We start from the raw sequence: 16,530 nt of genomic DNA, 5'->3' as shown, positions 1-16,530 counted from the left end.
TCAGTCTAATCATTCCTTGGTTAAAGACATCTACGATTGGTAGCTGTTACGTTTACAAAGTATCATACCAACAGAAGACTTGATTGTTTGAAGTTAATCCTTTAATTGGTTGACTAAAGGCGTATTTGCAAAAGCAATATATGTCTACAGATTTAGCAGACATCTGTAGCTCGGACAGCATGTGACACTGTCGGCTCACTATGAGATCAAAGATTCTAAGTGGCTGTGTGTGTACTGGCGTGAATTCCGGTGTAATGAACAGAATAACACTGATGTATGACTTCCTGACAATTTGTGGTCGGACGGTATAAATGTCGTAGTAATGAGGTCTGACTGTATATCTAGATTTCCAAAAAAGTATACTTACTACAGTGAAACTTGTGGGTGTTATTAAAAGTGGCCTCAATAGTGGGGTGGTCCTAATATCCGCTGGATGACCAATAATGTATTAATAATCATGACTGCTTGTACAACCCCTATTGTGGAGATTGCCGCAGAGTTTTTAATTCTCCACAGCACATTTTTGCTGTGGACTATATTTGATTTTGTTTCCACTGCATGCTTTTTTGCCGTACAGTTTCTTATTTGCACGATTTGTGGTAAACTATTTCACAATCTTCATTTCATGGATGAAATAAAGTGCATCTATAAAGTTTGGTTTGTTTAACAACACCACTAGAGCACACTGATTTATTAATCACGAATTATTGGATACCAAACATTTGATAATTTTGACAGTAAACCTGCTTAATTTTCCATTATTAGCAACAGATCTTTTATATGCACCATGTCACAGACAGGATAGCACATACCACAGCCTTTGGTAATACCAGGCTGGAACGAGAAATAGCTCTTTGTGCCCAACAGGGTCTGATCCTGGATCAGGTGAGTGCTTTACCATTGGTCCTGCCCCTAAAATATATCTATCTACATGTATTTTAATCATTTAATAATGTATGAAAGTGTCTACATGTACGTATGTTTCTTTACTTTTTTAATAAACATGTTACTTGTGTACTGTTACTTAAAAAGTCATTTTTAAATTCGCCTCATATTTTTCAGAGAATATGATTTTAGCACTATAGTAGTCGGAAATAGAATAAAAATGATTTTCGTCGATTATTTCTTACATATTAAACTGACAAGTAAATATTTTGTAAAGATCTATTCAATGATAGTCTACCTAATTTAGCATTTACTTGTTTGGGCGCTCATTGATATTCAAGGTGGTGTTTACTCTTGAAATTAAAAGAAAAATGTCAGTAAACAGGTGATTTGTGCACTTTATTAAAACAGTCTATAACAAAGTTTGGTCAATGTGTCAATTTCATTGCTGTACAATATATGAGGGACTGTTTCTGATGATGGTTTACCCCTATCCCTCTCCAAAACAAAATATTTGTAGTCATTTATAAGTAACGTTTTAGCAAAACTGTCAAGAACCATTATGAGTGATCCATTATACCGGTATTAAAGGTACTATCTCAGAAGACACCTTTAACAATATGCCCATAAATGATTATAGGAAATTATTTTATCTACTGATAGAAAATACATTTTTATTGAGAATCTTTATCACAGCTTGCATATAACTATGATGTAGCACCTTAAATTTTTTGCAAGATTGTGTAAATTTCTAATGTACTTATATTTAAAAAAAATTCAATAAATATGCTTGTCATAATTAATAATTTATGCTGCAATTCAAAATAATCAGTTAACTTGCAGTTTTAAATTAAAAGTTTGTTTAAGGGTAAACGAAATTAACACATATCAATCAAAATGTGTTATAGTCTGTTCCAATAAAGGTCACAAATCACCTGTTTACTGACATCTTTAGTTTAATTTCAAGAGTAAACACTACCTTGTACATCAATGAGAGCCCAAACAAGTAAATGCTAAATTAGGTGGAGTATCATTGAATGGGTATTTACAAAATATTTACTTGTCAGTTTAATATGAAAGAAATAATCAACGAAAATAATTTTGATTTTATTTCCGACACTACTTTAGTTAACATTTGCAAAGTAAAGTTTGTTTTATTTAAAAACGCCGCTAGAGCACATTGATTTTTTATCTTATCATCGGCTATTGGACGTCAAACATATGGTCATTCTGACACTGTTTTTAGAGGAAACCCGCTGTCGCCACATAGGCTACTCTTTTTACGACAGGCAGCAAGGGATCTTTTATTTGCGCTTCCCACAGGCTGGATAGCACAAACCATGGCCTTTGTTGAACCAGTTATGGATCACTGGTCGGTGCAAGTGGTTTACACCTACCCATTGAGCCTTGCGGAGCACTCACTCAGGGTTTGGAGTCGGTATCTCGATTAAAAATCCCATGCCTCGACTGGGATCCGAACCCAGTACCTACCAGCCTGTAGACCGATGGCCTGCCACGACGCCACCAAGGCCGGTAAAAACATTATACTACAGGTAGTAAATGAGTACAGAAAGTGGTACATAGTCCCAATCAAGGACCTTAATTTTGAATTAGAGGAACCTGTGCAGGCATCTGAATGTTAAGGAAACATTGTTTCCAGTAGTGTAATAATGGTAAAAGCACAGAACCAAAAGTCCGTACCCATTATCAGGGCACAATATTTCATGAGAACCATTGTTCTGAACATGTGTCGGTTATGCAACTTTAAAATCATATGAACCGCCAATTGGTTATGTGGTGAACAATTAATTTCTAAAATTAAAAGTACCCTATCAGAAGTCAAATTGAAAATCAGTTTATTTTTTTAATACATTTGAAGCACCAATGTAGCACACATGAACCGACTTTCGGTTACCTAAGGTTATGAAATATTGTCCCCTACATTATCATATTACAGTAAAGGCCCGTAACAATGAATTTTACTCTCATAAACTGAATGATTATATTGTAGAGTTATGCAATTATATCTACAAGGTTTATTTCAGAGACAACTGACAATGGTCCATTTCAAAAGACTGCTACTTGTTCCCAAACATACAATAACCCCCTCACCTCCTCCCCCAAAAACATATGTACTTCCAACACTTGTTTTGCATTAATTAACAGCACAGAAAACATTTTGTTCAGTATCGTGTTGCAATTCGATATGCAAATTTCTGAGATTTCTACACAATGTTAAAACATTAAACAGCAGTTGTTAATCAATTTTCAATTGACTAGAAATATTGCTAATTAAGATTTTGAAAACAAAATGTTCCCTGCAACATTGCTAAATGATGTATTGCTGCAATACTGAATGCGGGTTAATCTAAACTTATAAACATAATCCCATACTTGAGCAGGGTTTGCTCATGCCAGCCAGATGTAATGATTCACTAGTACACTTGTGACAAAAATCCAATAAACATACAGTTGTATATACTGTACTGTATAGAGTGATCTCATATGATTGACAAATTTGGTGCATGACTCTTCATTGGTGTGAGAGCCGTACTACAGTAATGTTATTACACAGACTATAAACAGTTACTATTAATCACATACTCCGTACTATAATGTCTCAGAACAGCTGTTACATGCAAGTGTTACTCCCAATTTAAAATAAATATTTAACTCTGAATCACTAGGTGTCTTGATTGCTTATGTCATCGCATTATTGTTAAGGGATATATATATTAACTTAAGAACCTGAAAATTATTACATTATTCCATTTACAATACATGTATGCAAGATATTAACAGTGTACTTTAAATTACATAATCTAAAATATTTGTTTTAAAAAAAATGGTTATGTGACAGCAAATCTTATTACATTTAATATTAATAATTCTTCTTACCTAAAGGCTCATCTGGTTTTTTCAAGCTATCATGAACATTCCAGGAATCAGGATTTCTGACATTGTCAACACTAATGGTAAGTGAAGGCAAGTTTTCTTTCACAAAGTTTTAGCTTTGTTAATTAAAGCTGTATCCTAGCAATTTTATTGCATAAAAAAATACTAATAGTACAAAACTCTAGTGCTGATGCAGACCTTGAGAATTAAAAATTTGCAACCTCCCCCCTAAAAAATCAGGTAATCCATTTCCTTTTTGCATAATAATTATTGTTGGTGTTTAAAAACAAAACAAAAAAAATATATATATATACTTTATATATATTTATATATATAAATATATACATATATATATATATACCTAATGATAATTCTTATCTTTATTGTGTGTCAAACTAGGACCACATAAAAATAGAATAGAATAGATGTTTAACAACACCCCAGCACGCAAAATACATAGGCTATTGGGTGTCAAACTAGGGGCACATAAGAATATAATAGAATAATGTTTAACCACACCCCAGCATGAAAAATACATAGGCTATTGGGTGTCAAACTAGGGCAAAATGAGAACAGAATAGACTAGATGTTTAATGACACCCCAGCATAAAAAATACATGGGCTATTGGGTGTCAAACTAGGGTAACATGAGAATACAATAGAATGTTTAATGACACCACAGCATGAAAAATACATAGGCTATTGGGTGTCAAACTAGGGGCACATGAGAATAGAATAGAATAGATGGTTAACCACACCCCAGCATGAAAAATACATAGGCTATTGGGTGTCAAACTAGGGCAAAATGAGAACAGAATAGACTAATGTTTAATGACACCACAGCATGAAAAATACACCGGCTATTGGGTATTAAACTAGGGTAACATGAGAATATAATAGAATGTTTAATGACACCACAGCATGAAAAATACATAGGCTATTGGGTATCAAACTAGGGTAACATGAGAATATAATAGAATGTTTAATGACACCACAGCATGAAAAATACATAGGCTATTGGGTGTCAAACTAGGGTAACATGAGAATACAACAGAATGTTTAATGACACCACAGCATGAAAAATACATAGGCTATTGGGTGTCAAACTAGGGTAACATGAGAATACAACAGAATGTTTAATGACACCACAGCATGAAAAATACATGGGCTATTGGGTGTCAAACTAGGGTAACAGTAGAATACAATAGAATGTTTAATGACACCACAGCATGAAAAATACATGGGCTATTGGGTGTCAAACTAGGGTAACATGAGAATACAATAGAATGTTTAATGACACCACAGCATGAAAAATACACCGGCTATTGGGTGTCAAACTAGGGTAACATGAGAATACAACAGAATGTTTAATGACACCACAGCATGAAAAATACATAGGCTATTGGGTGTCAAACTAGGGTAACATGAGAATACAATAGAATGTTTAATGACACTACAGCATGAAAAATACATAGGCTATTGGGTGTCAAACTAGGGGCACATGAGAATAGAATAGAATAGATGGTTAACCACACCCCAGCATGAAAAGTACATAGGCTATTGGGTGTCAAACTAGGGTAACATGAGAATAGAATAGAAAAGATGTTTAACCACACCCCAGCATGAAAAATATACGGGCTATTGGGTGTCATACTAGGACAACATGAGAATAGAATAAAAGTTTAACAACACCCCAGCATGAAAAATACATGGGCTATTGGGTGTCAAACTAGGGTAACATGAGAAAAAAATAGAATAGATGGTTAACCACACCCCAGCATGAAAAGTACATACGGGTAAATCACGGTATTTGGCCACTTTGTACATTCTGCATGTTATATCAGCCTAGAAGGCATAGTTTTGAAACAATGTGATATTTTGTAGTAAAAGATGTGGCTAATGGTATGCACTATGTGTACCCCAAATTTAAAGGTTGCAAGTATAGTAGAATTTTTTTACCAAGTTTAAGTATGCCCAAAATATACCCATTTTGGGTCGTTATGCTGTTGCACTTCAAAATTACATAATTCAATACAATGAATTTCAAATTACTTATTTAAATATCGAAGATAATTTTATTGCCGAAAAATTGATGTATGTTGAAATTTTGTGGGACAAACGTTGTTTATACAATGAAGCTATATGTGAAGGGTGCTCTTCGTTATACATTTTCGTATAGCAACAACCTTCTTCTTGTTATGGGCATAAAAATAACTCATCTATTTAATTTATCCTACTGGTTTTCACTTCTGGACTGCTATTTAAGACTCTTCATAATGTACAAACCAAACAAAAGCCTATATGAAGCTTCCTTTTTTCTTTTTTTTAAAGCGAATGCCTAAATATTTGGAAATAAAATTGTGTAGTGTCCGTAACCACCTGGTAGTATTTATAATTTACAGATGATAATCAGTATTATAATACATTCTGCTTTTAGATATTTCGTTGTAGACCTGGAAAATACAAAGATTCTGGTCATTATTTTCAATTATTCCTTCCCTAGCAGCCTAAAATGGTTATGGACTCTACCAAAAAGCTGTAGTGTCCGTAACCACCAAAAATGAATCATGTTTGTCAGCTTAAAACATACAAGTAATATAACAATATAAAGTTAATTTCTACTTCATTTAAATTGCATCATCATATGCTAAAACATTTCCAAAAATATGAATGATGCAATTAAAGTTACTGAAATATTGGATCATCCAGTCTGTGGCTTAAATAATGAAATAATTGGCATTTGTCATCATTAGATGGTATGAAACATATTGGTCAGAGTTTTTATTTAGATGGCAGTTATGGACCAGTGAGCCTTCACTTAGATACTCATAAAGAAATGATGAGGCTTAAATGAAGAGAAGATAAATTTGAGAATGTACTGTACAAGCTATAGTTTATGTAGTGTCCGTAACCCATTTTAGCCCTGTATGACAGATCAAACTAATGTTACTCAGTTCATGACAATTACTTTCCTGTGTACAATTTGTCTTCCGAAACAAATGTTTTATGTATTTAATTCATTTATCAGTCCTATATTTAAAAATATATTATCTATACCACAAATTATAAACAACTGTGTGCATAATTTATGAAAACAATTGTAAAAAAAAATAATTCAGCCATGCATACTTTTGATGTATTTTCTATTGTCCCTGTACACAATATTTATCTACATGACATTGCATAAGGATATATAACATTATAGAGTATAACAAATGTAGTATATGGTAAATATGTGTTCCTATGCTAAAAGGTTACGGACACTACAAGAGCCGCACATCAAATAGTACTATGTGGTTTTAGTAAATTTTTGTGAAATTTAACTTGGAAACATAATTTATTGTATGCAGATATGTTTTCCAATTATATAAAAGTATAAATTTTAAAAATAGTTTGGTAGCTATCTATATATAAAAATTATACATTACCCATACTTGCTCTATGCTATTGCCATATTGGGCCAATATCGTAAACTAAAATATATTTAAACAAATATACCTTTAAAAGAGGAATTGACCGTAGAGTTATGATACATTTTGATTGTAAAAGTTCAGAATGGACATGAGATTAAAGCGAAAGTGTGATGAAGATCTTCAAATCAGCAAACGGCAAAGGGAAGATAAAGATAAAGAACAAAAGAAAAAAACTGCCCTTAAAGTGAAAAACTGGAGAGCAAAGCAAAAATCAGATCCAGTGAAGTATGAACAAATGAAGTTAAAGGACAAGGAAAGGAAACACATATTCAGACATGAGCAGAGAAAAAAAGCCGACATCAACCCAGATATGGCACTTTATAGAGCTCTCTGTATATATAAATAATTACCCATTGCACATTAACAATTGTTACTCCTTAACCACTGTTTATCTACAGTTACTGTTGTTGATACACAACCAACTCTGAAGCCAGGGACATTTGTAGCTGTTTGCTTTAAGTCAAAAAGAAATCTAGCTAACATTTTCATTGTGGAAATCAGTAGTGTTCACGATTCTGAATTTGAAGTCAAATACATGAAAAGGTCAGGCAAAATTTGCATTTGGCCAGAAGCATCAGATGTATCCTATGAGCCAAAACAGCATCTTGTTGGTATTTTGTCAGAGCCAAGCCTGATCAACGAAAGGGGACATTTCAAATTTAACACGTCCGAGATAGACACAATCAAGCGCAAACAACTAAAACTCTTCAAACAAGTGTATTTTAGATGAAGCTGAAACACATGTACTGTATAAATGGTGAAATATGAGTATGTGCTGTCTATTGGCACCATTCAGATCAATTTGAGAAATTCAAATGCTCATGTGTGCTGTTGGCAAGATGTTTCAAGTTCTAGTTCAGTGTGTAGTGTCCATAACCTTTTTACAGTGGTGTTTGTAACATTACAATATTTTCATTTAAAGTTCATAAATAGTTGTCACTGTGACTTTTATTGCAAGACTTTGGTTTCAATCTACTATATCAAGGAGATATATTTAGTTATTGTGTCTAGTTTTTTAAGAATGGACAATGGATTGTTGAGAAAAAAAAGTTTCTAGCACTCACTAAGCAAATGTTAAATTTTCAAGTTCTAATATATGTTGTTTAAAGTTTAGCTGTTATTTTCATATGTTAATGTTTTTAGTAAGTTAATTAAACAAAATGATAAAGATTTAACTGTAATATGTTCCTCAATTAGTATGTTATACACTCCCTGTAGTGTCCGTAACCATGACCCAACCCACCTTTAACACACTCATGAAAAGTACATTTCCCATGTACTCTCCAGTAAACCATTACAGATTTATATAGAGAAGGTGTTAACCTTTCAAAAAAAAATTATGCTGCATAAATATATTAAAGTTGACAAATGACCCCTAAGTGCAACATAAAGTGGCCAAATACCGTGATTTACCCGATAGGCTATTGGGTGTCAAACTAGGGTAACATGAGAATAGAATAGAAAAGATGTTTAACGACACCCCAGCATGAAAAGTACATGGGCTATTGGGTGTCAAACTAGGGTAACATGAGAATAGAATAAAAGTTTAACAACACCCCAGCATGAAAAATACATGGGCTATTGGGTGTCAAATTAGGGTAACATGAGACGTATTACTACCTGTACATACACATATTGCTAAAGCAATATATACCGGGCCCAACATATTTTTGTCCTCCTAAATTCAAGGACCATAACTCTATAACAAAATGGGTCAAACTTGATCTGTAACAGTATGTGACAAAGCAAAATACAAAATTTTATCTCAATATCTTCAGGTATTGTAAAAAAAAAAAGTCTTTAAAAAATTTGTATCTCCAGTTCAAGGACCATAAATCTTGTGAAAAATGGGTAAATAGCCATGAAAGTCAAATTTGATTTGTAACTGTATGTAATAAAGCAACACACAAAATTACTTCTCAATATTTTCAGGCATTGCAAAAAAAAAGTCCAGAAAACAAATTTTCATACCTCCTCAATTGCCATAACTCGGTGAAATATGGGTAAATTACATAAAGGTTAAACTTGATCTTTAACCATACATGATAAAGCAATATACAAAATTTTATCTCGATATTTTGAGGCATCCAAAAAAACAAAAAAAACATATCTCCTAAGTTCAAAGGCCATAACTATGTGAAAATGGGTAAATCGCCATAAAAGTAAAAAGTTTTCTTGTCCACTGGACAGGGTTATCCTGCTTTTGCACGGTGCTAGAAAAATCTGTGTGACCCGAGGGCTAGACGAATTCTACATATGTGTGACGTCATAACTCATGTTTTACGACAATTGACGTCATAACTCACGGCTTTTAAAATTTTGTTTGTCATTTCACGTTGTATCATTGTTTTAAAAATATTTAAACAAATTAATATTTTCAACTTTATATTTATTGTTACGTTGTTTAATTTTTGTGTCATTGCATAAGTTGGACTATATTTTTTCAGAGTATGATTAAATGAGTTTCATTGTTTGTTGGTGAATTGTTTACGAATCGTTCAGCAATAAACAAACCGTGCGTAGCTTACAAAATTAAAGTTTTGTTACTGTAATTAAATAGGCAAGAAATAGAATCAATCACTGTTGTGAGGTATAGATATGGCAATTCCAACCCTCGGGACAAAATGTTTTTCTCCCTCGGGTTGGAATTGCCGTATCTATACCTCACGACGGTGAAAGATTCTATTAATCTGTAATAGTACATGATGAAGCTATAGGCCCACACAAAAGTTAATGTAAAAACACATCCACTCATGATCCAGAAAAACTGTGTGGAACATACGGACGGATACATAAGGGACCAAAACCTTACTGGCTCTGTACAGGACGTTCCAACACAGCATGGTTCTGCACATGACAGTCTATAGTATACACTGCAGTGAACAGTTACTTGTCGCTACCAGTTGACGTTAGTCTACACGTGTACTGAGATATGAGGGGGAGGGGGGGGGGGGTCAGTAATAATAAAGAAAATATATGTATACTGTGGATAATACTCAATAAAATATATATGTGTATATGTATAACGTGTGTGTGGGAGTATTAAAAAAGATATATATAGTGATGACGGCTCTGTACAGGACGTTCTATACAGGGCGGTCTAGTATTTTATATACTTAGATATGGTGGAAAAAATATTAACAGTAAAGAAAATAAATATATATTTTGTATATAAAGAAAATATACCGGTATGTATATTTGGGATAATACTCGAAAAAAATAATATATATGTAACGTGTGCGTATGTGAGTATTAAAAACTATATGTAGTGATGACGGCTCTGTACAGGACGTTCCTACACAGGGAGGTACTAGTATTTTATATACTTAGATATGGTGGAAAAAACATTAACACTAACAGTAAAGAATATACATATATATATTTTGTATATAAAGAAAATATATGTATATTTTGGATAATACTTGAAAAAATAAAAAATATATATAACGTGTGCGTGTGTGAATATTAAAAAATATATATAGTGATGACGGCTCTGTACAGGACGTTCCTACACAGGGCGGTCTAGTATTTTATACACTTAGATTACGTGGAAAACACATTAATAGTAAAAGAAATAAATATATATTTTGTATAATACTCAATGCATTCATGTTGACACTGTATCACACACGTGTGCATGGGTACACAGGACAGCACCTGCCTTTTTTTAATTCCCACTTTATGGTATGTATTGTGTTTGAAGTAATTAATTTAATTAAGTACTGTTATGCTACGTGTGTATATATGTATACAGATATAGATATAAATATATAGGTATAGATATAGGTATAGGTATAGATATAAAGGTATGTAATAGTGCTCAATAGAGGTGTAGTCATTGGGAATAAATATTGTTTAAAGCATATCTTCTTCTAGGTTTACAAATGTGAGCTTTAATCTCTCAAGCTATACTTGTCCTGCATTCGATGAGAGAACACGTTTCCCAGTACTTTTTTTTTACCTTTTAAAGGTAGTACAATACCAAATAACTTCCTGCTGGGTCAAAGTTCGAGGTGCACCTAACTTTTGATAGAGAAGTGAACACCACAAGTCCTGTGATTGGTTATAAATGTGAGTGTGTTGGTTGTACAAAATAATAGTTTCATCTGAGTAAAATAAATGTGCAATTTTATTTCATCTAGTACCAATGTGTCAAGTAGCCTTGTGCTTGAAACATGTATGGGGTACCTGTAAAAAAAAGTACTCAAATTTTGTGCGAAACTAGGGTAGTCATAGACGCTACCCGTTATCTCAGAAACGAGCAGCTTGACACCCATTTTTTTCTGATTCACTTTAAGTGTAAGGGGTGGTAGTATTTATATCCGTGGCGTTTATGTCGGTTGATACGTTGCAGGTAGGAGTTTTAGCCGTATATGTTACTATTGTCGTCTATGGGATTTGATTTGGTAGTGTACACCCTATAAAGGTTTTTCTAATGGGGTTTTCGTGTCTAGCTGCAAGTAATTAACCGTGTATATAATTTAAATGAATTTAATTAAGTACTGTTATGCTTTGTGTGTAAATATACATATACCCGGTATAGATATAGATATAAATATATAGGTATAGACATAAAGGCATTTGTTATGGATAAGAAAAGTATAACTTTCAGTATTTCTGTGGTCCTTAATGTTTACATTGTCTAAAGTTAGCAATGCCCATTAGCTCATTGAAATATATGATAATATTGATATATCTGTATGTCTATATATACAGTGGACTGTCTAAACCGGACTCACTTTGTACCGTCGAAATAGTCCGGTTTAGAGAGAGGACCGGTTTAGACAGAGTTCATCCAGAGTTATGGTTCTTAAATGATCGACAACTCGCAATCAACAATAACATTTGAACCCATGGATGGTTGTCTGTTTTCCGATTTTAAATTTTTGTGCTAAATCTTTCTGTTTTGAATGTGGATTTGAATCAAATTCTTATATTAATTTGACGTTAGTTTCTAACGAAAGTTCGATACATTGCCGTTTTTTTGGTCGCTCCGCCATTATAAATGAAATAAGACAACACAAAACATACGAGCGACTCGCACCTATTTATACATGCTTTAGGTTGACAAGTATAACTCGCCGAATTCATAAGAGTGAAATCAGTTACACACACACTAATATTAATCCGATAGACCTAACTGCCTACCGCAATAAGAAAGAAATGTTTTATTTAAAGACGCACTCAACACATTTTATTTACAGTTATATGGCGTCAGACATATGGTTACGGACCACACAGATTTTGAGAGGAAATCCGCTGTCGCCACTTCATGGGCTACTCTTTCCGATTAGCAGCAAGGGATCTTTTATTTGCATTTCCCACAGGCAGGATAGCACAAACCATGGCCTTTGTTGAACCAGTTATGGATCACTGGTCGGTGCAAGTGGTTTACACCTACGAATTGAGCCTTGCGGAGCACTCACTCAGGGTTTGGACTCAGTATCTGGATTAAAAATCCCATGCCTCGACTGGGATCCGAACCCAGTACCTACCAGCCTGTTGACCAATGGCCTAACCACGACGCCGGTACCGCAATAAGAGTAAACTTCACACGAGTGCGATTACATTTTGTATTTGATCTTGCGACAGCGTCCTGATTACTTGGCAATATTATATACTATAGAGCAGTAAGCTTTTGGATACCTATCGATGATAGACAAAACATACATACACTGATACAGACAAAAGGACGGAGATGAAACCTATAGACTATACTATAGTCCCCTCCGGTTGGTCGGTTACCGGGTAGGAGACTAAAAAGATGTGTTAGTTGTAGCTGGTTTTTGTGATAGGGGGTAATGGGAAATACGGAATATGAGGACGAAACCGGCTCAGAAACGTCAGCGTGGTCAACCATTCGACATGATTCGTTATCGGTATGCAATGGCCAACAATTCTGAGATATCACCAGTGGCACCAAATTCTCCATTACTGAAAGCAGGATATGCTATCAAAATATTATAATACATTACCATCTGGTGGCTTTGGTATCTCCATTTATATTTGAAACTAATAATGTAAAATAAATAGAACAGCTCAGGTTAATTATAACTTCCGGTGTGGATGATAAAATGTTACCTGTGACAAAGATGTACCGGAAGCTTGTTGCTTTATGAATAAAGTATCACCCATAGAAATAGCACGTAGTTAAACTATGGAGGATTCGAAGGAAGGAAATGTTTTATTTAACGACGCACACAAAACATTTTATTTACGGTTATATGGCGTCGGATTTATGATTGAGGGCTACACAGATATTAAGAGAGGAAACCCGCTGTCGCCACCTCATGGGCTACTCTTTTCGATTAGCAGCAAGGGATCTTAAATGCACCATCCCGCAGACAGAATGGTACATACCACGACGTTTGTTACACCAGTTGTGTGGCACTGGCTAGAACGAGAAATAGCCCAATGGGCCCATCGACGGGAATCGATCCTAGATCGATCGCGCATCAGGCGAGTGCTCTACAACTTAAATGATGAAAACTCGAGTTTGTCAAACATTTAGGCTACTGGCACTTAGACTTCGGAAGAAACCCGCTACCTGGTGTGTGGTTTTTCCAGCAAGGGATCGCAAGGCCCCAAGTCTTATATAATAATATATTAGTGATGAACAAAATTGTACTGTTAGCTTTTTATAATATATAAAAAAGTTTTTGATTTAGTTTTAAAATGCCACTAAGACTTTTGTCTACAAGGACAAAAACCGACTATTTTTGTTTTGTTTTGACAAAATAAATATTGTTTAAACCAAAAACCGTCTGTTACTGTGATCTGATTCTTTCAGAGCTGTCACGTCAATAACTTCAGGTTAGGAACCGGCCGTTGTACAATCTATAAGAAAGACGTGTGTGGAGGGTCGTGGGGGTGATGGGGGTGGGGAGGGGGTAGATAGTTTCATTTACATTGAATCAAATATCAATATATCTGATGGGAAACAAAACAAAGCAAAATAACAACCAAAAAAAAAAACAAAAAACAACAGTGGCAATGAATGAAATCAAAATTATGCTCTACAGTTGATCAATCTACTAAATGTTTCAACATAATACATCTCAGATCCCACCCTAAAATTTTATTATTTCAAAAATCAACTTACACATTACACCTGTGGATCACTTCTTCAATAAAAAGTAAAACATTAGCATATAATATAATATTTTATAAAATGGCAATATTTCAATTTTTATACATGAAAAAAAAAAATGCTTGATTGCACATTTCATTTCAACTTATTTTCGTGCTTATATCCAATTAAGGTTCAACCTCCAGTCACCTAAATATGTTATGGCATAATACAGTATAGGATATACTCAGAATTGTTTTTGATATCGGTATTGTGTCAATACCGAATACCGTACCCATACTGAGATAAATCACCACAAAAATACCGATATCAATACCGAGTGATGATCGATTATAAAAATCTTTATTTTGATTGTCACGAAAATGTTTAACGTTCTTCCTATTTAGATAATGGTACTTGCGTAATTATGTTGGGGTTGGGGGCTCGTTTACATAAAACAAAAACTATTTTACAGGAAGGAAGGAAATGTTTTATTTAACGACGCACTAAACACATTTTATTTACGGTTATATGGCGTCTGACATATATGGTTAAGAACCACACAGATACTGAGAGAGGAAACCCGCTGTCGCCACTTCATGGGCTACTCTTTTCAATTAGCAGCAAGGGATCTTTTATATACACCATCCCACAGACAAGATGGTACATACCACAGCCTTTGTTACGCCAGTTGTGGAGCACTGGCTGGAACGAGAAATAGCCCAATGGGCCAACCAACGGGGATCGATCCTAGACCGACTGCGCATCAAGCGAGCTATTTTAAAGAGTTATTGAAGGTAAAATTAGCAATTTGCTTGATCCTTATGATTCAAGTCCATATATTCATATAATTCAAACCGACCTTGAATTCGAAATTAATTGGTGATTATTTGTTGAAGTTTGTTTTGTTTAACGACACCACTAGAGCACATTGATTATTAATCATCGGCTATTGGATGTAAAACATTTGGTAATTTTGGCAAATAGTCCTAGAGAGAAAATCCATTACATTGCCCCGTTATTAGCAAGGTTTTGATCTTGGTTCGGATTCAAGAAAGGAAAAACAAAATGTTTTATTTAAAGGCATACTATCACGCATTTAAGGACTTTATTTCTCTAAAAATGGATAATAACTAAAAATTACATTAATTGTTAGAAACCAAATCTATCTATTGCATCACCTTAATTGAACTATGATTGCCCCTCTCGGCAATTTTAGTCTTTGAATTATGGACCATTGCCATAATTCAATTATTTTTTACAAAATATCATAAATGGAGTATGGTGGTTATGAAGATGGTTAAAGTACATTTAAGGACAAATCAAATTATTTTTGTTCAGGTAATACTTTGTTAGACCATTAAATAGGTCAGTGGTCTGTGACAATATGCCTTTAATGAAACAAAATATTTTAATTACGGTTATATGGCGTCAAACTGAGATAATTCGAGTACATACCACAGCCTTTGTCACACCAGTTGTGGACCACTAGCTGGAACGGCTAGAAATAGCCAATGGGCCAACCTACGGGGATCGATCGGGGTCGGGGGGGGGGGGGGGTATTGTAGGCCCTATATATATATATATATATATAATTAAATCATGTTTTTAATCTCAATTAGTGGGAGCACTTTCCTGTTTTTACTGCCCTAGTCCATAGGGCGGGAAGCAATCTAATCACATGTAGGCCTAATAGTGGAGCTAATTTTAATTAGATTGGGCGGGAAGTAGCCCAGTGGTAAAGCACTCGTTGATATGCGCTGTCGGTGGAGGATCGACACATTGGGCTACTTCTCGTTTCAACCAGTGCACAACGGCTGGTATATAAAAGGCCGTGGTATGTGTTATTCTAACCGTGGGATGGTGCATATGAAAGTAAGCTATATGTCAAAATTACCAAATGTTTGACATCCAATAGCCGCAATGATTAATAAATCAATATGCTCTAGTGGTGTCATTAAGCAAAATAAACGTTACTTTAACACACACACACACACACACAGAGAGAGAGAGAGAGAGAGAGAGAGAGAGAGAGAGAGAGAGAGAGAGAGAGAGAGAGAGAGAGAGAGAGAGAGAGAGAGAGAGAGAGAGAGACGCACGCGCACACACACACACACACGTTCATTTGCTGGGCGTCGACTGCCTGAAGACAAAATAACCCACAAACTCGTATGGGCATAAATTCTTATAAGTCCTAATTTTAAAACG

General features: G+C 34.5%; 1 protein-coding gene across 3 annotated transcripts in view; it reads right to left on the bottom strand.

Moving 5' to 3' along the window:
- The window catches only part of LOC121374359 (calcium homeostasis endoplasmic reticulum protein-like), a 111,826-nt gene extending 98,481 nt beyond the window's left edge, over window positions 1-13,345 (bottom strand). For all 3 annotated transcript variants that reach the window (XM_041501459.1, XM_041501460.1, XM_041501462.1), the window contains exon 1: window positions 13,229-13,345. In XM_041501459.1, coding sequence (XP_041357393.1) covers window positions 13,229-13,253 — 25 coding nt within the window. In that variant the 5' untranslated portion in view covers window positions 13,254-13,345. The remainder of the gene's footprint in view (window positions 1-13,228) is intronic.
- Between the last annotated feature and the right edge of the window lie 3,185 nt (window positions 13,346-16,530).

This window comes from Gigantopelta aegis, chromosome 6 (assembly GCF_016097555.1).
Source record: "Gigantopelta aegis isolate Gae_Host chromosome 6, Gae_host_genome, whole genome shotgun sequence".
Taxonomy (NCBI): Eukaryota; Metazoa; Mollusca; class Gastropoda; order Neomphalida; family Peltospiridae; genus Gigantopelta; species Gigantopelta aegis.
The sequence above is the reverse complement of the archived record's forward strand: the minus strand, read 5'-3'. Positions and strand labels throughout refer to the sequence as shown.